Raw genomic sequence first — 25541 nt, forward strand, 5'->3', positions numbered from 1 at the left:
CTCTATAACATTAGCAAAATTTGCCCTTTCCTCTCTGAGCACACCACCCGAACTCTCATCCACTCTCTCATTACCTCTCGCCTTGACTACTGCAACCTACTCCTCACTGACCTCCCACTCAGCCATCTATCCCTCCTTCAGTCCATTCACAACTCTGCTGCACGTCTTATCTTCCGCCTGGATAGATATACTCATATCACTCCTCTCCTCAAGTCACTTCACTGGCTTCCGATCAGGTACCGCATACAATTCAAGCTTCTCTTACTAACCTACAAATGCACTCGATCTACAGCCCCTCCTTACATCTCTACCCTCATCTCCCCTTACATTCCTACCCGTAACCTCCGCTCTCAAGACAAATCCCTCCTTTCAGTACCCTTCTCCACCACCGCCAACTCCAGGCTCCGCCCTTTCTGCCTCACCTCACCCCATGCGTGGAACAAACTCCCTGAGCCCATACGCCAGGCCCCCTCCCTGCCCAAAGCCCACCTCTTCAATGTCGCCTTCGGCACCTAACCACCACACCTCTACTCAAGAAACCTAGACTGCATCAACTTGACATTTCGTCCTTTAGATTGTAAGCTCCTCTGAGCAGGGACCGTCCTTCTTTGTTGATTTGTACAGCGCTGCGTAACCCTAGTAGCGCTCTAGAAATGTTAAGTAGTAGTAGAAGTACACTGTTGTGATGGAACTTGATATAAGGTGCATGCACTACTAAGGCCTGAAACTCACTGACTACATGTTAACAGCCACCAAAAAAACGACCTTCCAGGTCAAGTACTTCAGATGGCAGGAATTCAGTGGCTCAAAAGGAGCTTTCATCAGCTGGGTGAGAACGACGTTGAGATCCCATGACACTGGTGGAGGTTTGACTGGGGGTTTTGACAAAAGAAAACCTCTCATGAAACGAACAACTAAAGGCTGTCCAGAGATAGGCTTACCTGCTACACGGCGATGATAAGCACTCATCGCACTAAGGGTGAACTCTTACGGAGTTGGTCTTAAGATCAGACTCTGACAAGTGTAGGAGGCATTCAAGCAGGGTCTGTGTACGACAAGAAAGATGATCTAGGGCCTTGTTGTCACAACAGACGGCAAACCTCCTCCATTTGAAAGAATAACACCTCTTTGTGGAATCTTTCCTGGAAGCAAGACTCGGGAGACACCCTCTAAAAGACCCAAGGAGGCGAATTCTAAGCTGTCAACATCCAGGCTGTGAGAGCCAGAGACTGGAGGTTGGGATGTAGAAGCGACTCCTTGTTCCGAGTGATAAGGGTTGGAAAACATTCCAATCTCCACGGTTCCTCGGAGGACAACTCCAGAAGAAGAAGGAACCAAATCTGACGTTGCCAGAAAGGAGCTATCAGAATCATGGTTCCGCAGTCTTGTTTGAGTTTCAGTAAAAAGTCTTCCCTATTATGGGAGGATACGCATACAGGAGACCTGTTCCCCAATGCAGGACAAAGGCATCTGACGCTAGTCTGTTGTGGGCCTGAAGCCTGGAACAACTGAGGGACCTTGTGATTGATCTGAGTGGCAAAAAGATCCACCGAGGGGGTGCCCACGCTCGGAAGACCTAGTGGACCATGCCCATGTTCAGTGACACTCGTGAGGTTGCATTATCCTGCTCAATCTGTTGGCCAGACTGTTTACGCCTGCCAGACGAGTAGCTTGGAGAAACATGCCGTGGCGGTATGCCCAAAGCCACATCTGGACGGCTTCCTGATACAGGGGGCGAGATCCGGTGCCCCCCTGCTTGTTAGTATAATACATGGCAACCTGTCTGTCTGAATCAATATGATTTGGTCGGAAAGCCGGTCTCTGAAAGCCTTTAGAGCGTTCCAGATCGCACGCAATTCCAGGAGGTTGATCTGAAGATCTTTTTCCTGAAAGGACCAAGCTCCTTGAGTGTGAAGTCCATTTACAAGAGCTCCCCACCCCAGGAGGGATGCATCCGTCGTCAGCACTTTTTGCGGCTGAAGGATTTCGAATGGACGTCCCAAAGTCAAATTTGATTGAATCGTCCACCACTACAAGGAATTCCAAAAGCCGGTGGACAGTTGGATCACATCTTCTAGGCTTCCCGCAGCTTGATACCACTGGGAAGCTAGGGTCCACTGAGTCTCTCTCATGTGTAGACGTGCCATGTGAGTCACGTGAACCATGGAGGCCATATGCCCCAGAAGTCTCAACATCTACCGAGCCGTGATTTGTTGAGACGCTCAAACCATAGACACTAGGGACAAGAGATTGTCTGCCCTTGACTAGGGGAGAAAAGCTCGAACTGTCTGTTCTACAGTGCTCCAATGAACTCCAATTTTTGAACTGGGGTGAGATGGTACTTGGTAAACCCACCTCCCCGCTCACCCCGTTGTCTATTTCTGTTGATGGCTCTCTCATTCTCCCTGTCTCCTCAGCTCGAAACCTTGGGGTCATCTTTGACTCTTCTCTCTCCTTCTCTGCTCATATCCAGCAGACCGCCAAGACCTGTCGTTTCTTTCTTTACAACATCCGTAAAATCCGCCCCTTTCTTTCCGAGCACTCTACCAAAACCCTCATCCACACCCTTGTCACCTCTCGTTTAGACTACTGCAATCTGCTTCTTGCTGGCCTCCCACTTAGTCACCTCTCCCCTCTCCAGTCGGTTCAAAACTCTGCTGCCCATCTCATCTTCCGCCAGGGTCACTTTACTCATACTACCCCTCTCCTCAAGACCCTTCACTGGCTCCCTATCCGTTTTCGCATCCTGTTCAAACTTCTTCTACTAACCTATAAATGTATTCACTCCGCTGCTCCCCAGTATCTCTCCACACTCGTCCTTCCCTACACCCCTTCCCGTGCACTCCGCTCCATGGATAAATCCTTCTTATCTGTTCCCTTCTCCACTACTGCCAACTCCAGACTTCGCGCCTTCTGTCTCGCTGCACCCTACGCCTGGAATAAACTTCCTGAGCCCTTACGTCTTGCCCCATCCTTGGCCACCTTTAAATCTAGACTGAAAGCCCACCTCTTTAACATTGCTTTTGACTCGTAACCACTTGTAACCACTCGCCTCCACCTTCCCTCCTCTCTTCCTTCCCGTTCACATTAATTGATTTGATTACTTTATTTTTTGTCTATTAGATTGTAAGCTCTTTGAGCAGGGACTGTCTTTCTTCTATGTTTGTGCAGCGCTGCGTATGCCTTGTAGCGCTATAGAAATGCTAAATAGTAGTAGTAGTAGACAAACCCCAGTAGTTCTAGCACCTGAATAGTCATTCGCATGGACTGTAGAGCACCCGTCTCCGATGTGCTCTTCACCAGTCAATCGTCAAGGTAAGGGAAGACATGCACTCCCAGTCTGCGTAGCGACGCTGCGACTACAACCAGGCACTTTGTGAATACCCTGGGTGCAGACGCCAGACCAAAGGGCAGTACACAGTTCTGAAAGTGCTGTGTTCCTAGCCAAAACCGAAGATACTTCCTGTGAGCTGGGAGTACCGAGATGTGTGTGTAAGCATCCTTTAAGTCCAGAGAGCATAGTCAATTGTTTTACTGAATCATGGGAAGAAGGGTGCCCAGGGAAACCACCCTGAACTTCTCTCGGACTAGAAATTTGTTCAGGGCCCTTAGGTCTAGGATGGGACGCATCCCCCCCCCCCCCACTTTTTTTCTTTTGCACAAGAAAGTACCTGGAATAGAATCCCAGCCCTTCTTCCCCTGGTGGAATGGATTTGACCGCACTGGCCTTCAGAAGGGCGGAGAGTTCCTCTGCAAGTACCTGCCTGTGCTGGGAGATGCAAGAATGAGCTCCTGGTGGGCAATTTGGAGGTTTGGATTCCAGATTGAGGGTGTATCCTAACCGGACTATTTGAAGAACCCACCGGTCGGAGGTTATGAGAGGCCACCTTTGGTGAAAAAAACATCAACCTCCCCCTACCGGCAAGTCATCCGGTACAGACACTTTTACAGAGGCTATGCTGACATGGAGCCAGTCAAAAGCCCGTCCCTTGCTTTTGCTGGGGAGCAAGAGTGGGCCTTAGTCGCACGCTGTTGACATGGAAGAAAACATGGCCTCGGTGAAATCAAACGACACGACTGTGCCAAAAAAGAAAAGCACAAAAAAAAAAGGGAAAAACCTGACCGCGCGGCCAAAAGGCCGGCCCCATCGAAAAAGAAAGGAAACTTTAACAGGGAAAAAATATAAAAGAAGTACGGGAACTAAATTTTTTTTTTTTTTTAATATTTGAAAGAAAAAAAAAAAAACACAAAACGAAACAAAACAAGTCTCTCAGAACTTTTTCCTGGGCCTGAGAGGAGCGACGCGAAAAACGAACCACACCTCACCACGGAGAAAGAAACTAGAGAGGCATGTTCGCGCATGCACGGTTCGCATGCTCACGCGAGAGAACTCTCCAGAAAGACTATTTTGCTTGCAAATTTTTTGCCGGCTCCTGGGCCGCCACGGACGTCGACCCCATTGTGAGAACAAGCAGCCTGCTTGTCCTCGGAGAATGTACATTCCAACTGACTTCAATATAAGTATATGGGAAGTTTAAGAAATTTGGGCTGGACCTCCAAGTTTGAGATCCACAGGTTCAAGGGCATACCTGGCCTTAAGCTCAGCCAGAATAAGTAGTAGAATCATTCAAACCTCTGCTCCTGTGGACCAAGTCTACTTGGTCCCATAAAGGGTTCTCTGTTTCCCTCTAACTGCCATCATCTTGGAAAATGGTGTTTAAGCTGATGTCATTGACATCAACTGAATTGCCATCATTTTCAAAGGTGGCACAAGTTGAAAAGGGCAACTTTGGGCACATCCCTGAGACCAAATATTATTGGTCATGGAGGCAGGAGGGAGGTACTGAAGGTTTTGGGGCTCTTTGGACCAGAAAATTCCTGTAGTTAAAAATGGAGATCAAGTTTAGAAGTTAAAATAGAAATTAAACAGTGAAGTTACATGAAAACGTTTACTGGAGTGGAAGTGCAGCCTAGTGGTTAGAGCAGTGGGCTGACAACCAGGGAAACCAGAGTTCGAATCCTACCGCTGTTCCTTGTGATCTTGGGAAAGTCACTTAATCTTCCATTACCTCAGGTACAATATTAGATTGTAAGCTCTCTGGGGACAAGAAAATACCTACTGAACCTGAATGTAACTCACCTTGAGCTACTACTGAAAAAGCTATGTGCCAAGCCCAAATAAATTAATTTTCAGCCAGTATAGAGCAAAGTTACTTCACTGCTTTTTTCAGTCCAGTCCTCGGGCCACATTCAAGTCAGTCTGGTTTTTCATGATACCCACGATGAATATGCCCAAGACATTTGTATACACTGTAGACAAATCTCTCTCATACATATTCATTGTGGATCTCCAGAAAATTTGACTGGATAAATGCAGCCCAAGAACCGGGTTGAGAACCACTGTTAAAAACAAAACTATTTGCTACTAATCAATCATTTAACTACTGCCATAACAATATACTTTTGAAAGACTACCCTTAGAAAGTGTACTTAAAAGAGCAGATAAGTAACCCAAAAAGCAAAAGGTACTGGCTATAATAAAATCCCTCTGTTCTAGGGGCATATAAAATTTACTAACCCATTTTGCTTTCATAAAGGTAAATATCTTTCCAGCACCTAGCAATGTTAATTTAATAGCATCAATATTTAGACAGTGTTTACAGAAAACTAAATTTCAATTTTGTTTGCAAAATTAATTTCCCAGGATGTCCAATTTTGAAAGACACACATACACCACCTACCTGTCACCTTGATTAGTCTTGCTGGCTAATTTTCGTGCCTGTCGATCCATCAAACTTGTCCTCGATCGAGTCTTTTTCCAAGAATAGTAATATTTTACAAGACTTGCAATGGTCTTATCTGGAAGCTAAAAATAACAATTTTATTTTTATATACCCAAAACAGAGAACACACCAGCCACATTTTCTGTTAAATATATCATAATCAAAAATGTAGTAATGCTTTTTATCTAAGGTCTAAATCCAAACAAGTGACAACTGTCTGGCATAAAGAGCTATTATATAACTGAAAAAAAAATATTTTACTCTATACAATATAAAATTAAATTACTCAAATAATAGACAAAAGATTGTTTATAAATCTATAGTCTAACAAAGTATTACCTTACCATTTGCTGTATCCTATGAAAACTTTTCCCATGGAAACTAAAAGCTTGTTCAAAAAGGACTTTATCTTCCACAGTCCACTCATCAGGGAAGGGAGTGAAATTAGGCAGATCAGCCAGGGACTTCTCAATGTTATGTTTATGCCAGAACAACATACCAAGTGCCTTTGAAAAGAAAAGCAGCCCTTTTGATTCTGACATAGAACTTATATATCATAAAAAATAAAGACATTTAAAATTTCAATGATCCAAGTTAATGTAGCATTATTAGCAAGCTTTTGATTATGTTATTTGACTCCTGGCTTTGGACAGCTATTCTGCTGCATATGCCTATCAAAGAACATAAGCACTACTGTACAACATCTAAAATTAAAGCATAAACAGAAATGAGAAAAATGAAAACTTAGAATCCTGTGTATACACGTAGATGTACACATTTATACATTCCATTCAACTAATTTTATAAACTTCTGTCATCTCTCCTCAGCAGTCTCTTCTCACAGTTGAAAACCCCCACTTCATAGGGGAACTGTTCTATTCCCTTTATCATTTTGGTCACCCTTCTCTGTAGCCTTCCCCCACCCCTTAATTCTAGTTCTGGTGAAATTTGTTCTTGGCTATTTATTTCCTTTTCTTGAGTACAGCTAGACCAGCCCAGTCAAGGAGGTTATGTCCCCCAACCAACAGATGTAGGTATTTACTTTGTTCAAATCCTATCAGATAAACAATAATCAGTTCTGCTCAGCAACAGCACATCATTACCTTGAGCACTGGACTGGAGTGCCACAGGGATCCATACCATCTACCTCAAGCTTCTGGCTGAGCTGCTTCAGTCAATGGATACAAAATTCTACACCTATGCTGATGATGTGCAACTACTCATACCCACTGAACTAGATCTACCCACATCTCTGAGTAAAGTAAACTGACTGCCTGCCTAACCGCAACTCAGAAATGGGCAAAAAACAAACTTTGCCTGAACCCAAATAAAACAGATTCTTTGGGTACCAAACACAAGTGAACAAAAACCAGACTTCAAAATACATTTTGGGAAGTACAAACTCCCCATAAAATCATAGGTGAGGAATCTTGGGATACTGCTAGACTCATCAATCACTCTGATCTCACAAGTTCAAACAACCTTCACAAATTGCCTATCACCTACGGCAGCTACAAAATCTCTCTCCATATATTGATAAGACCAGTCTGACCACAGTGGTCCATGCCATGATAACATCACAACTAGACTAATGCAATGCCCTGTACACTGGCCAAACCAAAAAGAGTTTTTATCAGCTCCAACTGATTCAGAACGCTGCTGCACAACTGACAGAAGGCTGCAAAATCAAACATAGAGTTTTAAATTTAGCCCTGTAAGGCGTGACCACATCATGCCCTTCCTGCAAAAGCTACACTGGCTACCAGTGCCTTACAGGGCTAAATTTAAAACTCTATGTTTGATTTTCAAGGTCCTCAGACAAAATGGGCCAGAGTACTTAAAGAATAAGTTAGCCCTTTACACACCTTTAAGACCTCTAAGGTCCTCTGAAGGATCATTGGTATCTGTACCCTCATCAAAAGAAATTGTACAATTTGATACCCACCAGCGAGCCTTCTCAGGAGTAGCCCCCACGCTCTGGAATTTACTCCCAGAGGATCTACCTCTACTTCAGGAAGCAGGTGAAAGCCTGGCTCTTCTCCAAAGCCTTTGATATGGAGGGTGACTGACTATACACTCATTCTGCACCTGGTCTAGCTTGCTACACACACTAACTTAGATCAGTTCCTTATCTCTTGCTTAACTATACAAAGAGCATGCCTTGAATTTAGCTAATCATCAAATTATCCCAACTGACTCTGTACCACGTTATCTTGCTCTCATCATATATCTGCTCATGGTCCCTCAGCTATATGGTAAGCTGTATTGTAAAAAATCTTTAGCATCTGTGTTAGTTGAATGTTCTAATGCATGCTTATTAGGTGTATCATTAGTATTATGCTAACATTGTATTATATCTCTGGTATTTGAATTCCAGGGCTGTTAGATGTGTATATTTTTGATACTGTTTCATGGTAGCTCTATTAGGTTTCAATTTACTGAAGTTTACCTCATTTATTGCGTTTATTTTTGATTTTATTATTGTTATGCTGTTAAAATCATACATTTTATGTTAAACTGTACCTGCTGTACACTACCTTCATAAAGGCAGTTAATAAATCCCAATAAATTTTAGCATTTAACTGCTGCTCCTTGTGATCTTGGGCAAGTCACTTAACCCTCCATTGCCTCGGGTACAAACTTAGATTGTGAGCCCTCCTTGGACAGAGAAATTTCCAGTGTACCTGAATGTAACTTACCTTGAGCTACTACTGAAAACGGTGTGAGCAAAATCTAAATAAAATAAAATAAATAAACCTCATCGACTTCATTTGCAGTATAAGATGTGATGCAACCCTGAACTTGCCAGTATATTACTGACAAAGCAGATCTGCAACACTTAGTTTATGATTTATTTTATTTAATATAGCACTTTTCCCACTGGCAGAACAAAGCAGTTTAACAATTCTAGAACAAAAATAAAAGGGAAAGGGAATGAGACTTGATATCTGCTTTTCTGTGGTTTTTTGCAACTACATTCAAAGCGGTTTACATAGTATATACAGGTACTTATTTGTACCTGGGGCAATAGAGGGTTAAGTGACTTGCCCAGTCTCACAAGCTGCAGTGGGAATCGAACCAAGTTTGCTAGTATCAAAGTCCACTGCAGTAACCACTAGGCTACTCCGTTATAAGATGGAAAAGAGGAAATAAAAAGAAAAATGTGTACTTTCAATTCCAAAACAAATCAAAGTACATATCATTTAAAAACAAATAAGCATCCAGTCAGTCTTACATTCATACACATGTAGTGATCACTTAATTCCAATACATATCACTTCCCCAGTCTGTTACCAAAGGCCTCTAAGAATACGAAAGTCTTCAGGACAGACAAATTGTGAAAAGGAGTCTTCAAGGTGGGGTTTTTTTTTTTTTTGGGGGGGGGGGGGGGGGGGAGAAGAGGGGGCATGCATTCCAAAGTGCAGGCATTGTACAATAGAAGGCACAGTGTCAAGATGAATTGAGTTTGGCTTTATAAATTGAAGGGATATGCAAACAATCCAACAGCGAACACAAAAGCCATGGCAAGACACAGGCAACAGCAAATGCAAAAGGTAAGATGGGGGTTCCTGTATGCAAAACTTTATGAGTATTTTGAAACAAATACAATATTCAATAGGCAGCCAATGGTGATGGATGAATAAAGGAGTAATATAAGCAAACTTAGTGGTCCATGAGAACCCAAAGGGCTGTGCTCTTTACAGTTTGAATATGACAGAGGAGCACCTGTGGAAAACACTGCAACAGTCTAAATCAACAGATTATGAAAGCATATAAGAGTCATCTGGCAAGGTACATCCAGGAAAGACCGAATGCTACAAAATTGTCTTAAACCAAAGAGATTTCTGCATTCGTGAAAACTTGCGAGGTCCAAGATGACACCCAAACATCTAAATTGGGAGACTAAAGTGATAGGGTAACCCTGAAGAGGAGGAGAAGGTAAAGATGGGAGAGAATAGCCACTAGTTATCCATACAGCTTCAATTTTAGAGCTATTTAGGACCTCTTTAAGCCAGGAGGAGATTGTGCACAAACCTGCTTGGAAACTAGCAATATCATGTGAGCTAGTCAATGCAGTGAATTAACAGAATGTCATCAGCCTAGTAGGCAGTTGAATACTAAAGTCTCGTAATAAGAATTGTCAGTGGACGTATTTCATTTATAGCCTGCCTATTAACTAGGCAGATTAATTAAAACATTAAATAGGAGCAATGCTAAGACAAAACTTTGGGGGATGCCATAGCACAATTGGTATACAAAAAGAAAGTTAAAGGGTACAGACAATAAAGATCCTATAGAGGGGGGGAAAAACCCAAAAAGGAGGTGAACACACAGAATATGTCTAGAATACCAATAGACATCAGTTGTGCCAGTAAAGAGCATGTGATCCACCAGACTGAATGCTGCTGATAGATCAAAGGATACAACCAGTACAGTTTTTCCCATCATCAAGTGTGTATATGGCAAAGATCTCTTAAAAGTGCTGTTCTAATAAGCTGTGTCCTGGGTGAAACTGATTGTACTAATATTCTCCACCCTCATCAATCAAGTAACTATTGAAAAGCAATTATCTTCGCTATTCTGGAAATAAAACTAAAATTAGAGAAAGCTTTATGATTGGATGGTAAAGCAGAATCCAGTAAGAAGTTTTTCAAAATGAAGCATACAAGTGCCTATTTCCATTGCAGTGGAAACTCCCCAGAGGAGAGAGACTCTTATTATTAACATGGCTAAAAGTAGATCATGATGGGCAATCCAAGAGGATGGAATTAGATCTAGTGCACAGGTCTTAAGCTGTGCTAAACAAAGTGTAAATGGAGGTAATGTAATGTAAACAATTTCCAGGAATGAGCAACTGCAGTGGAGATATTACTACTACAAATCATTTCTATAGCGCTACCAGTCGTACGCAGCACTTCACAACTGAACATGAAGAAAAGACAGTCCCTGCTCAAAAGAGCTTACAATGTAAATCAGGACAGACAGGACAAATAAGGGATAAGGGTAGGACAGACAGATAGGACACATAGGGAAAAGGGACTATTGAAGAGAGGAAGACAAGATAAGGTTATGAGCAGGTGACAAGTTAGGAATTAAAAGCAGGTAGGCCTTTAGCCCGGATTTGAACGCGGCCAGGGATGGAGCTTGACGTAATGGCTCAGGAGATGCCAAGAGAGCTATCACCTGACAGGGAAAGAAAGATCCAGAGCTTAACTATTCATTGAGAGAAAAAAATATTTTCTCCTATTTTGTTTTAAAAGTATTTCCATGTAACTTCGAGTGTCCCCTAGTCTTTGTACTTTTGGAATGAGTTAAAACAAAATTGTTTATTTCTGCTCGTTCTACACCAATCAGGATTTTGTACACCTCACTCATCTCTCCCCTCATCTGTCTCTTTTCCAAGCTGAAGAGCTCTAACCTCTTTAGCCTTTACTCATATGAGAAGAGTTCCATCCCTTTCACCATTTGGTTGCTCTTCTTTGAACCTTTTCTAATTCCAATTCCACTATATCTCTTTTGAGATACGGCAACCAGAACTGAATGCAATATTCAAAGTACGGTCGTACCATGGAGTGATACAGAGGCATTAGAGTATTTTCGGTTTTATTCATCATCCCTTTCCTAATAATGCCTAGCATCCTGTTTGCTTTTTTGGCCGCTGCTGCACACTGAGCAGAAGATTTCAGCGTATTTTCTAGAACACTTAGATCTTTTTCTTGAGTGCTGACCCCCAAGGTGGATCCTAGCATCAGGTAACTATGATTCGGACTACTCCTAATGTGCATCACCTTGCATTTGTCCGCATTACATTTCATCTGCCATTTGGATGCTCAGTCTTCCTGCAATATTTCACAGTCTGCACGTGCTTTAACAACTTTGAATAGTTTTGTATTATCTGCAAATTTAATCGCCTCACTCGTCGTTCCGATTCAAATATCATTTATAAATATGTTAAATAGCACCAGTCCCAGTACTGATCCCTATAGCACTCCACTGTTCACCTCCCTCCACTGAAATGACCATTTTACCCTACTCTCCGTTTTGTGTGCAATAACCAATTCCTAATCGACACCATAACCTAGCCTCCTATCCCATGACTAATTTTCTCAGGAGTCTCATGAGGAACTTCTGAAAATCACAGTTATGCCCCTGGGGGGAATAGATGCTGGATAGGGATGTAATAAAGTGAACTGGAACACACCCTCTTACCTATCCCTGTTACTGGTGTAAATAAAATATTACCTGGAATGGCTACTGGACTGAGGTGTGCCGGGGGTGGAGCATACTAAAATCTCTCTCTCAAAAATCAGGACCCCTTGGCAGTTCTGCATTCTCATTTCTGTAGAACAAAATTTAGAGCAGGGGTTTTCAACCCAGTCCTTCGGATACACCCAGCCAAATCGGGGTTTTCAACCCAGTCCAGTGGCCCAAAGACTGGGTTGAAAACCTCTGATTTAGAGTGAACTTGATACATCTGCTCTTACAACCATAAACATACTCTAATTGGGTGGGGGACACAAAATGCCAAAAAACTCATCAACCTTGCCCAGTTTTTCTGTTATCAAGTAAATCTATGCAAAGAATGGGGCCTTCAAAAGGGCCCAAGACCATCGCACCACAAGAATTTTAATTGCTACTATTGTTAGTGTGAGGCACCAACTGAATGCTATCAGACTTGGAAGTACTCCGACAAATAAGCTGATGCAGAGGAGGAACATGAAAAGAGATGAGAAACTAAGATGTGGCTATACTGGGGTTTGAGAGTGGAACTGAGAAGTGACCAATGCAGGAGAGACCACTTTAAAAGTTTCATACAGATGTCTACTGGGCCCCAATGCACCCTGATTAACAGCTCTTGCAAAATATGACTTAAAAGTCTAGTAGGGAAGGAAAAATGAAGATAGCTATAATAAAAAATAAATAAATAAATAAAAATATATATATAAAAAAAAGACGTACCTGTTCCACATTGTAGCCATGTTTTTCCTTTGCTATTGCAATATATTCATCCACTGTAACAAAAACACAAAAAAATTACTTCTCCCCTTGAAAAGCTACTACAAAGCAAAAAAGTCTACAATGCTAAAATGATCTCTCTCAAAACAATTTAATAAATGAGAAAAAGTTCTGAAATAGTCATTAACGCTGCCTTTTCTACATTATATTGTGGGTTGTGACCATCTACCAGCAGGTGGAGACAGAGAACACTGAATTGAAGTGCCTCAAGGGACAGATAGGAGAAAACTGAATAGCCGGGAACTAACAAAGCAGAAGGAAACAGGAACCAACAAATTCTCCTCTCTCACAGTAACCAATATCCACTGAAATCTTGTGAAGAAAGAACAGCAATTGAGCAACAACAACAACAAAAAAAAACTAAGGGAGTGCCCCTGAATTCATCTGCTGCTTCTAAAGGAAAGAAAATGATCCAGTAAGACATAATTTTACTTTCCTTAGCGCCAGCAGCAGATGAATCCAGTAGTCTAAACTAGGGTGGAAAACTGACACTCCAGAAAAAAGGATCAATGTCCCAAACCCTGCTTTGACATGAGCCGCAACATGCAGACGATAATGCCTGGAAAAATTAAAGCAGGGATGACCATGTCGCTGCTCTACAGATTTCAACCAAGAATACCAGCCACATCTCTGTTCAGGAGGTAGCCAATGCCCAAGTAGAATGTGCCCACAGCCACAAAAGAATGGCCTTCCCAGCTGCCACATATGTCAAGATGATCGCTTCCCTAACTCAGTGAGCGATAGTCGCTTTAGAAGCCGTGTCCCCCTACAAGGGCCGGTGTGAAGGATGAACAGGTGGTCGGAACTCAAACTCATTGGTCAAGTTTAGATAGTGAAGGACCCGACACACATCCACAAAGCTGCAAGGGGCGAAACTCCCACTGGTACAAGTCCTCCCAAAAAGGTAGGAAGGAACAATGGTTGAATAAAAGGAAAGGAAGACACCATTTTAGGAAGAAAGGAGGAAACAGTTCCGAGTGTAACCTCTTCGATGGCAAAATGCAAAAAAATGGGTCCCGACAAGACAACTTGAAACTCCAACACTCTGCATGCTGATGACACAGCCAACGGAAAAAACGATTTTAGGGTTAAATCCTTCAAAGATGCCTGACCTAAGGGCTCGAATGGAGCCTTCTGAAGCATCCAAAGAACCAGATTGAGATTCCATTCCGGGCCTGAGGCCTGTAAGGGTGGGCACAACAGACATCCAGATGAGAGGCCAATGGAGAACCAAGAATCTGGCCCCTGTTAACAGGCCAAAACTGACACTAGCACCACAGAGAATTGTAAGTCAAACCTTTCTCCAAGCCGACCTGCAGGAAGGTTAAAATTTGGGGAAGAATGAAGCTGTGTTTAACACCCGCTCAGCACACAATTCAAAAACCCTCCTCACACAAGCCGCCGAGGTCGAACACTTCTTTGTGTAACATCATAGCGATGACATCTGGCGCATGCCCTTTTCTTCCTCAACTTCGCCTGCTCAACAGCCAAGACATAAGAACACAACGGATCCTCCATCCGAATCGGGCCTTGCCTTAGAAGGCCTGGAGAGGGAGGCAACCGAAGAAGTTAATCTACTTGTAACCAAACCAGGTCTGTATACCACAGCCTCCAAGACCAATCGGGCGCCACTAGAATCACCCGAACTGGATTGTGGAGAATCCGTTGCAGCAACCTGCTCAGCAAGGGCCAAGACAAAGCAGTACTCGGCAGCGGCTGGATCAGTACATCTATACCTTCTGACCCGTGATCTCACTTTCTGCTGAAAAACTGCGGGGCTTTGGCGTTGAGATGGGTCGCCATGAGATCCAAACCCGGTGTTCCCCACTTAGCTTCTATCACTTCTATCAGCCTAAACGCTAACCCGGAGAGCTCCCATTCTCCCAGATCCAGGAGATGTCTGCTCAAATAATCTACATGCATGTTCTGGGTCTGTGCAATGTGTGCCGCTGACAGCTGCTACATGTGAGCCTCTGCCCAAATGACCAGTAACTGCGCCTCGCGCGCTAGTGCTTCACTTTGCGTACCCCCTTGCCGTTCAATGTACGCCACCGCTGTCATGTTGTCCGAGAGGATTCGAACCAGCTTGCTTGCCACAAGTGGGAGAAACGCTCCTCCTCCGGAGACCATTGCCCCTGCACAACTTGACGCAATGAGCCCTCCAACCTGAGAGGCTGGCATTCATGAGGACCACTGTCCAAGCCGAGAGACTTTTGTGTAAATTGACACCGGGGACCATTGACTGAGCAGCGGAGTGCTGCAATGGACGCATGTGCGCTCTTGTCCAGGGTACGACATCCAAGTCACCACCATGGACTTGAGAACCTGAACATAGTCCCAGACCTGAGGAGCCGGGTTTCAGAGCAGGAGGCTCACCTGACAAACCAAAAAAAAACAAAAAAACAAACAAAAAAAAACTGCCCTGAGCTGTATCGAAATGAACGCCCAGATACTCCAGGGACTAAGAGGGGACCAGCTGACTCTTGGGGAACTTGATGACCCACCCCCAACAACCCCTTCTCGCTGTCCTGAACAGAGGAAGCCCTGATCAGCCAATTATCCAGGTAAGGATGGACTTGGATCCCTTGTTGGAGTCAGGCAGCCGCCACCACCATCACGACCTTGGAAAAGGTCATGTCTGGGGGCGATGTCGCTAGACTGAAGGGTATGGCCTGAAACTGAAAGTGTTGCCTGAGCACCGCAAAGCAGAGAAACTGCTGACATGGAGGCCAGATGAGAATGTGCAAATATGCCTCCTTGAGATCCAGGGTCATTGAGGAGCTCGTCCAGCTGTACCACCACCAGCGAGGAAAGAAGTGTTTCCATGCGGAAGTGTTTTACCGCCAGAGACCAACTGACTCGCTTCAGGTCGAGCATAGGTTGAAAGCAATCCCCTTTTTGCTTGAGCACTACAAAATAAATGGTTAAGTCATTGCTCTCCTGGGGAAACTGATATGACAGAAAGCCTGCAGAGAGCAGAGTGTCACCTGAACCACCCTTCACTTGGCCCAGTTGCCGCATGAGGATTCCAAGAAAAAAACAAAACAAAAGCATTGACAGGAGAGCCAAATTCTAATTTGTAACCATCTCTAACAATATCCAGGACCCACCAGTCTGACGTTATTCAGATCCACTCCTCGAAAACAAGGACAGCCGTCCGTCAATGGGAAACTAGGAGCAACCTGGCACCCCATCATAGTGGGGCATGTGGAGGAGAACAAGGAGAACTGTTGGGTCGATGCCACTGCTGGCCATCTGAACGAAAGGGCTGCCAAGGTTGAAAATGAGCTCGGTTAGAGGTACTCGATCATCAGCAGTATTTCTGAAACGAGGCCACGACAACCCCACCCTAGACTGAAGTTCGGCCCTGTTTTCCTGCAGCTGCTGCGACTTCAAATCGCCAAGGTCTTTTACCAATTTCTCCAAGTCCTCTCCAAAACGTAAGAGACTTTTATACAGCAACTGTACCAGAAGCTGTTTAGAAGTGGGGTTGGCCATCCAATGGCGTAACCACAGCAAACGTCGCACTGTGACCACTAACGACATCTGCTTCGCAGATGCCAGAATCAAGTCATACAAAGAATCAGCTAAATAGGCTAGCCCAGTCTCTACGTCCGGCAGCTCCAACGGAACTCCAGCCTCTGCTCCCAGGGCAGTATTCGCTATCTGTTGAACTCAAATAAGACAGGCTCAATCTGCATAAGAACTACAAACCGCCACCTGCAAAGAGCCAAAACCTCAAAAGAAAGCTTGGCGGAGGCCTCAAGCCTTCTGTCTTGAACATATTTTAAAACCACACCACCTACCACAGGTAAGGTGGTCTTTTAGGTGACAGCTACCACCAATGAATCAACCTTGGGAAGGAGGAACTTATCTAGGTCCGACTGTGCAAGCAGATATAGCCAAGACATGACCTTGGCCACTCGTAGTGGCATATCCAGAGTAGTCCATTGCACGGATGTCATTTCGTGCACTGCTGCATGAATCGGAAAGGTGCGAGATGGATGCCGAGTGCAAGCCATTTTGGGATTGTCCGTAGCCAGATTGGCGACCTGCGGCTCTGCAAAATTAAAGACCTGAAGGGGCTTAGTAATAAAAAAGTGTGAGCAACTCCTCATTATGAAAAACCTGAACTGCCGATGGGTCATCCGCTTTTTAGGTCCTCTCATGCCAAAAATGTCCCAGAAGGGCCCAACACATCCCCCTCCAAAGGGGCAACAGGGGAGCTACAGACTCTGCGTCCAAAACCAAATCTGTACGGCATCTCTTGGTGGAAGGGACTTCTACTTGCAGCACTGACAACTCCAAAATCTGGTTCCCTGCCTGCCCTATTGCTTTTAAGAGGTAGGCACGATGTAACAAGAGCACAAATTCGGGGGAGAATGGCTCCGACCCACCTCCCCCTGCCTCAGCCACCAGAGAATCCAAATGCGCAGGAGACAAGTCAGACTGAACAGAAACAGCAGCCAAATTCAAAGCAGGCCCATCGGAGCTGAGCACATCAGACTTATGCTGTAAAATGGCTGCCTCTGCACTGCCTTGAGGTAGGGTGTGTGCATCCGCTGCACCGGAAGAACTTGAGGGTTCTGCGGACCCGACCACCTCCACTACTGGGGAAGCAGTACAGTCCACTGGACACTGACCAGACGCTGCTCTGTGCTTGTTGCAGTGCGAGCAGCGTTTCCACTGCCATCACAAGATGCGAGGTCTGCTTTGAGCACCCCGATGCGCTGCCAGTGCCAAGTACACTCACCCACTGAGCAGTGTTAACAGGAGTCCTGTCCAAGGTCCGTGGAACTGCAGGTAAAAAGCTTAACTCTGCTCTTAATTCCCAGAGGAATACCTCCACCGCTACCACGTGACTAGATCAATCTCATAGACTGAGTAGATTTTTTTTTTTTTTTTAAATGTGAGGAGAATGGAGACAGCCAGAGAGTGGTACCGGGTGGGGGAGGGACCTGGGATGACAAGGTGTGCCCCCCCCCCAAAGGCGGTGCCTCTTAGTGACACACCCAATGCTACTCTAAAACCAGAGGCCAGGAGCCAGCAGAAAGAGTTGGAGAAACCATCCACCCACCTGCTGGAGATAGAGAATACAGACTAGACAGGAGCCATCCATCCCATGAGGCACTTACAGTTTCAATGTTCTCTCTCTCTACCTGCTGGTCACCAGATTCATCTGTTGCTGGCGCTAAGGAAATTAAAATTTCCTTGTTAATTTTCTTTTCCCGAGTCCAGAAAAAAAAAAAAAAAAGTCCAGATGCTTGGGTTTTATGTTCCACTGTCAAGTCAAAGCTCAGCAACTACCTTTCCCCTGTAAGGCCATTCACCAGCCTTCCTGAACTCAGATTAAGCGGTCATAACCAAAGTAGGCATATGTAACCTCTTTTCAGTATAAACTGCAGGACTTGAAATGTGCCAGAAACAGGCAGAGAAGGAACTATCAATCTCAGCAGGTTCTGAACTATGTAGCTGGACTCTAGGAAAGAAAATTAGCAAGACAGACCTCATTTTTCCTTCTTCCTCCTCTTAGCCAACACTGGAATGTTTTACTTGGCTATGAAAGTACCAACTCCTTTTCCACTTGAGCTAATCAGAGGAGCACCTCTCAAATGACTAGGCCATGAGAGGTAGGAGTTGGGCTGCCATAAAACTCATTTTGCACTTCTTTGATTTAAATTTTAACTGTTAAACATTAAACCATTCTTCTCCTGGGTGTCTACCTGTTGCAAATTTGTCATCTACAAAAAGGTGAACTTTTCTTTCTAACCCTTCAGCAATGTCACTCTATGATGAACAGAATCAGCCCCAAAGACACTCCACTACTTGCCTTTCTATCCTCTGCGTAAATTCCATTTACCATCATCCTCTGCTATCTGCCAACCAGTTTCTAATCCACTTCACCATTTGGGTCCTAACTTTAGCCTGCTGAATTTATTCACAAGCCTCCTCCGAAGGACTGTATCAAAGTACAGTAACAAAAGCCTTATTGAAATCCAAGTAGCCTACATCTAATGCATGTCCACTATCCAATTCTCTGGTTACCCAAAGAAATCAAATTTGTTTGGCATGATTTTCCTTTCATAAAACCATGCTGTCTTAGAACTTGTAACCCATTGGAATTCCAGAAATTCACTATCCTTTCCTTAAGCAGCACCTCTATTACCTTTCCAACCACCAAGGTAAGGCTTGCTTGCCTAGTTTCTCCGCATCTTCTCAGTCTCCATTTTGGTGGAGGTAACACATCCACTCTTCTTCAATTCCGTGGAACCTCGCCAGTTTCCAAGGATTTAATTTAAAACATTCTTTTAAGAGGACCAGACAACATTTATTTATTTGGATTGTGCTCACAATCTAAGTTTGTACCTGAGGCAATGGAGAGTTAAGTGACTTGCTCAAGATCACAAGGAGCTGCAGTAGGATTTGAACTGGCCACTTCTGAACGTCAAGACCAGTGCTCTAACCACTAGGCCACTCCTCCACTTTCAAACTTGGGATACAAGTCTGAGCTCCCTCAAGATTCTGGGATTGATCCTATCTGCCCCATGGGCTTTATCCACTTTCAGTTTCTCAAGTCCTTCATAAAGGCCTTCTTCTGTAAATGATGATATGCACCTCTCTCTCAGTCAACTGAGGTCCTGCTCTAGGATTTTGTTCTGTGAAGCCAGAAGTATCTGTTAAGTAATGGTGTAGCTACAGGGGGCCTCAGGGACCCAGGCCCCCCACTTCTGACTCAGTCGCCCCCCCCCCCCCAAATAGTGGCCAACCAGACTGTTGAGCTGACCCTTAAAACCGGCACCATAAAAGCTGTTTTTTTGGGGGCTCCCCGCTCCCTGTCTCCGTAGTAAGACAGCTGAGCTCTCCATCCCTTCCTTCAGGTCCGGCCGGCTAGCTCTCTCATCCTTCTTCCCACAGGCTTCTCAAATCAGCAGTGAGCCGCAGCGTAGGCAGTACTGAAGGCAGCTGCCTCCGGCTGCCCCGGTCCATTAGCTGCTTCATCCCGCTTTTTCAACTTCCTGTGAGGGGGACTAAGAAGCTGTCTTCGGCGCTGCCCATGGTTCAATGCCCAAGGAGGTTTGATTGAGAGCCAGGAGCATGACGTCCAAAAGCTGAAGCCACAGAAATTAATGTCTCTTTCCGCTCCCCCGCACAGCCATCATCTTGATTCTCCATACACTTAAAATAAAGCAAACAAACCTATAAGCTGCTGCATCCACATTCTCGTTTTATTTGATCCCACTTATAATTTTCAAACATGCCGGCTTGTGCAGCATATGGATGCACACAGAGGAAATATAATAACGGAATACTTTTCATAGGTAGAGCAGTAATTTGTTATACATTGTAATCAAGTGTGTCATTTTGAGGGACTAGTTATAGGGACACCCTGGTATGCGTTGTATTCGTGCAGAGATTTTTGTTAGACCTTACAAAAACTCTACCAGGGACTGTGCCCTTGAGAATCAGGCCTCCCTTTAAGAATTCTACTGCACCAGTCCAGTCTGTACTACTGTTGGAGGCATATAAATACTGGAACTAGTGATATGAGGGGAAAGATCAGCTTCTCTGCCTTCATCTACTGATGAGAGGAGCATAATCTACTAATGTGGACTGGTCTAGCTAGATGAAAAGGAAACAATGGTTCAGCATCATCCACCATAAAACTATATTCAGCCATAAATTGTAAATACATCTTCATAGCACTGAGAATTTCCTCCATCGATCTTCAACAGAATGCAGCTTCTTTTGGCCAATCTTAAATGGCCTAAGAAACAAGGAGCACTAGTAGTTCTCTTAGCATGCATATATTTAGCAGGAGCTCTCTTATTCAATGTAGGGGTCCCAGGTCTTCATCAAAGCTTTAATAGTCGCCAAATGCAAGGTAACATCCATCAAAGATGCAAGCCACTTAACCTAAGATGCATCAACTTGAGGTTAATCTGACTTTAGATTATTGTTGCAATAACCTTTACTTGCAGCCTGATCACAAAATGATCAGACTAGAAAAGGTGTTCAACTTTTCTTAGACTGCACAGCCCAGACGCTCATGCGAGAGATCTGGCTCACGCTTCAGAACAAAGGTCTTTTTTAAGACCACTACAATACAGACTGTATTTTACAACATTGCTAATTCTGGATCATCATTATCATTCTCAAGTATTTAGACTCCTGATGTAGGCCCTTTAACCGAAACACAACGTTGTGTCGAGTCAATATACTGATTAATAAAGTTTGGTTCATCTTCACTCTGGAACTCCTGGTTTTTTTTACCCACTGTTTTGTTATATTATATTTCAACTTTGATAAAACATCACCCAAACAAGTGTATATCCCTTTATACGTGTGGGAGACTATAAAATGTGAGCCAAGTGTAAAATGGCAATTGCATCTAAAGTCTTCAGAATAGGAGTAACATGGTTATTTCATCAACATGGAGGTTAAAATCCCCCAGAACAATCTTCCATCCTCCAATTTCCCGTGCCCCAGAAAGGCTCTGAGGTCCTTTCCAATAAGATTCCTCCACCACCCCTGCTCCTGAGATTAAGGACTTCACATCGACTTAGTCCACTTCCCATTCCACCACAGGCATTTAAGGCCTTGAATCCAGGGACAGTGTCTGCTATGGAAGTAGAAAGGCCATAGAGGCAGGCATAAACCACAGATTTGGGGGGTGGGAGGACAGAGACAGAGGGGTTGAGGCACAGCAATGCCCAAGTCAACACTGTTTCAAGATGGAAGCCTAGTGTAGAACCAGAATAAAAAGAGATAAAAGAGGTTGTATTTCCTTCCACCCCCTTTCTCCCCAAATCACACAAGCAAGTTCTTTGCCCAAGCGAAGAAAACCACTGCACTTCAGTTCCAGGCCATTCATATGGGAAGACTCTGAATACGCTCCTCTAAGCTGCCATATGGTAGCAAAATAGACTTTTTTTTTTTTTACAAAAGGCTGTTGCTTCCAACAATGGGCCTCAAGTCAGAGGCATGTGTCACTTGGCTAGCTGCAGTAGAATTATTCCTACCTTCTGCCAAGATCACCTTCACTGAACTCATGCGGCACTTCAAGCAAGCTTAGCATCTAAGGACATTTGCATTTCTCCTTGCAAGCTGTGCATTTACTGTAGACTGACATCCTTTCCTTATCAAGACTAACCACTACTTCCCCAGCAGCAACACATCTCAAACCTGGGCCTATCCACTCTCTTCTCTATGCGCTGCCACTATTGGGGAAACAGAATTTCCTTCACTTTTAAACATTCTAGCCACAAAAACTGGGTCTGTTCACAACTTTGTACACTAGGGTTGCCATATGTCCGGGTTTACCCAGACATGTCCTCTTTTTGAGGACACTGCAGGGCGTCCAGGTGGGTTTTGCCCGCGTTTGTGGGCAGGCTGGTTTGGTGGGCCTCAGGGTGTCCTCCTCTCCCCTCCCATGTCATGCCTGGTGGACTAGTGGCTTTTTCAGGGCAGGAAAGAGACCCTCTTTCCTGTCTGGGGCTGCCGCAGACCGCTCTTGCTGTCAGCACCACTTCAAAATGGTTGCCAAGAGCTCCAGCGGTAGCCTTGCGAGATTTCCACAGAAGGTATGGGATGGGATGGATGTAGATGGAGGAAGCTGTATTAAAAAAAAAAAAAAAGTGGGTGGAGGGAGGCTGGGGAAAAAAAAAACAAAAAACAAAAAAAAAAAAACATACTGGGGGGGGGGGGGGAGCGGAAGAGAAAAACAGAAGGGGAAAAGAGAGAGAGAGAGAGAGAGAGAAAGAAAGAGAGATGCTGCTCATAGATGGAAGGAAAAGAAAGGGGGACATGCTCAAGAGAGCGTTAAAGACTCAGGTGTAAACAAATACAAAGTGATGTTGTGGTAAGATAAAGTTCATGTGGCACAGCCACACTAGGGAATCGTACAATGGAAGAGTTGTGTTATGTCCATTACGTTCTTTAGTTTTGTTGTGTTGAAGATCAGGCATTTATGTTGGATCGGTAGGGTATGCCTTTTTAAACATGTTAGTTTTTAGTGTTTTCCGGAAGTTTAGGTGGTCGTTCATAGTTTTCAAGGCTTTTAGTAACGCGTTCCACAGTTGTGTGCTTATGTAGGAAAAACTAGTCACATAAGTTGATTTGTATTTGAGTCCTTTGCAGCTTGGGTAATGCAGATTTAGGTTCATTCGTGTTGATTCAGATGAGTTTCTAGTTAGTAGGTTGTCAAGTCTATCATGTATCCCGGAGCTTCACCGTAGATAATTTTGTGAACCAGAGTGCAGATTTTGAAAGCAATGCGTTGATTGGGATCCAGTGTAGTTTTTCACGAAGGGGTTTTGCATTTTCAAATCGCGTTTTTCCGAAGACAAGCCTAGCTGCTGTGTTTTGAGTGATCTGAAGTTTCTTATAAGGTTTATTCTTTGCATCCCGCATAATTTCCATTGAAGTAGTCTACCTAGCTTAGTACCACTGATTGTATCAGGTTGCGAAATGTTTCCCTCGGGAAGACGTTTGAGTTTCCACATTGAGTGGAACAATGTCACTTGGCTCTCTAGTGTTAAGCTGCGGTCCATTATAACGCCGAGGATTTTCAGGCTGTCTTGAGATAGGGAGGGTGTAATCTGGGGTGTTGATAATTGTGGGGTTATTCTTGCTGTGTAGGGATGAGAGGATGAGACAGTGTGTTTTTTCTTTGTTTAGTTTTAGTCCATGATGTTCAAACTGATCTTGATTTTGTTGGTGATTTCTGTCAGTTTAGATTTGTAAGGAATGAACACTGTGACATCATCTGCATAGATGAAAGGATTAAGGCCTTGGCTGGATAAGGACTTGGCTAGTGGGGTCATCATTAGGTTGAAGAGGATTGGTGATAGCAGTGATCCTTGTGGTACTCCACAGTCTGCTTTCCACGGTGATATGTTTGAGTTTGATTTTACTTGATATGTTCTTGTGTCTCATATGTTTCACTGTAGGGAATGTACTCTACAGAAATTAAAGCAATTCCTAAGAATAAGTTCCCCAGGAGTAGTCGTCTTCTTCCTCTGCATCCAGTTTTTAACTGTCACTTCTACAGCTGCATTGGCCCAACACCAGCTGGAGACAGAATATTGTCAAACTGATATCTGCATGTACCCTTGTACAAGGTGACATCAGAAAACTGCCTCATCTGCTGGTAGGGAGTCCTAAACCCATCCATTTTAGATTGGTCTGGCTAGGACAAAGAGGAAAATGAACTTCTACAAGGATTTGAAAATTCATTCACAACTTATTTACCATATACAGTACTTCTGCCAGTATCAACCTTCCCTCCTCCCCCCCAACTCTTCCTCTCTGCTGTTGCATGCCAGTCACCTCCAGACCGCAACTGGAGTTGAAGACAGTGCAGGTTCAGCCACCACCTCCCTCATGTAGATTTTGAAACCCCTTCCCATGTAGAACGGTAAGTCCCAATGCTGGAACTGCAGCATAAATTATATGCAAAACTTACAAGTAAGCTGAAATAACAGCTAGATCTTCAGTCTAGAGTGGCCATCCACTGTGAAATAAGTCAGTTAAGGACAAACCAAAACAATTCTTTGCAGCTCAATATGTTGAACCAGTAAAGCATACTGCTGCTAAAGTACACAGGTTTTCAGATGGGGCATCCTTAGGGAGGGGCGGGGTGAATGCTTGTTCTCATGCTTTGTCACTTGGGCTGCACGTATCTGAGGAGGTGCATGTGACAGCTAACAACTTGCTGTCTGCCACCTGCACCATACTGATCAGCATTAAAAGTGCCATGCTCAATTGTCTCTAGCCATTCATTCTTGTTGGGAGTCTGTCCCGACTTAAAAAAAAAAAAAAAAAAAAAAAGGGGACTATACAGACTGATATAAGTGGACCCCAAAAGCTCATACACAGCATCACTGAACAAATCTGATGTTAGCACAACAAAGAAAAGATAATAACTGGCAAAGAATCCAGTTCTCTTCAGGACCAATAACGACTACCAGAATTCTAAAAGACAAACCCTGGCAACATCTATACATTTCTTTCTCTAGTTTTCAGTGGTCAGCTTAGGAAACTATTTTCTTCATACATCACAGGGAAATAGCATTCTAGTGATCGAAAATGACCCCCACCCCATCTACATAGTAGGTAGGTTCTATAGCAAGAAATATAAGAGACACTAGCTGAATGGTCCAAAAGGCACTTCCTGTCAGGCAGTGGTTTAGTACATTTAGTTGATTTCGCCGGCAGACACTAGAGTATCAAAACATTTTCAGAACCCTACGTCTTAAACAAGATGTTGGGAAGGGGTGGGGGAGAGAACTGAGAAGGACATGCTTATGTAAGACACTGGCATTCTAGTGTTCACAACATAGTTTTCTGGAGGAAAAAAAAGAAAAAAGGAAAAAAAAAAAAAAAAAAAAAAAAAAAAGCAAGCAAAAACTTACATTTGGTATCTGGTATAGTGTGGTATGGGGACCATACTAGCATCCCTCCATTGTCTTTTTCAGTGTACTTTGTGGCCCCTTAAAGAAAAAACAAACAAAAAAGTGTGTTTAGTTGGAAGTGACAGGAGAAGGTTTTAACAAGGATTTCAGTACTCCTAATTAGGTATAAATTTCCTGCCATTATAAAATAAAAAAAACTAGATAAATCTTGATTTTGCTACTGCAACTATTCTGTACGGTGGAGCCATCTGCTTGCAAAGAGGCTGTGATCCCAGATAGAGAGCTGCATGGGAACGGGGATCACTGCACAGGAACAGTGATCGCGGGG

General features: G+C 43.9%; 1 protein-coding gene across 6 annotated transcripts in view; it reads right to left on the reverse strand.

The window, feature by feature from the left end:
• Window positions 1-25541, reverse strand: part of RCOR3 (REST corepressor 3) — a 224130-nt gene that overhangs the window by 154633 nt on the left and 43956 nt on the right. For all 6 annotated transcript variants that reach the window (XM_030196084.1, XM_030196083.1, XM_030196082.1 and 3 more), the window contains exons 3-6: window positions 25214-25291; window positions 12744-12796; window positions 6128-6289; window positions 5742-5866 (exon numbers count right to left, since the gene is read on the reverse strand). In XM_030196084.1, the coding sequence (XP_030051944.1) occupies window positions 5742-5866; window positions 6128-6289; window positions 12744-12796; window positions 25214-25291 (418 nt within the window). The remainder of the gene's footprint in view (window positions 1-5741; window positions 5867-6127; window positions 6290-12743; window positions 12797-25213; window positions 25292-25541) is intronic.

Source organism: Microcaecilia unicolor, chromosome 3, assembly GCF_901765095.1.
Source record: "Microcaecilia unicolor chromosome 3, aMicUni1.1, whole genome shotgun sequence".
In the NCBI taxonomy this organism is placed as follows: Eukaryota; Metazoa; Chordata; class Amphibia; order Gymnophiona; family Siphonopidae; genus Microcaecilia; species Microcaecilia unicolor.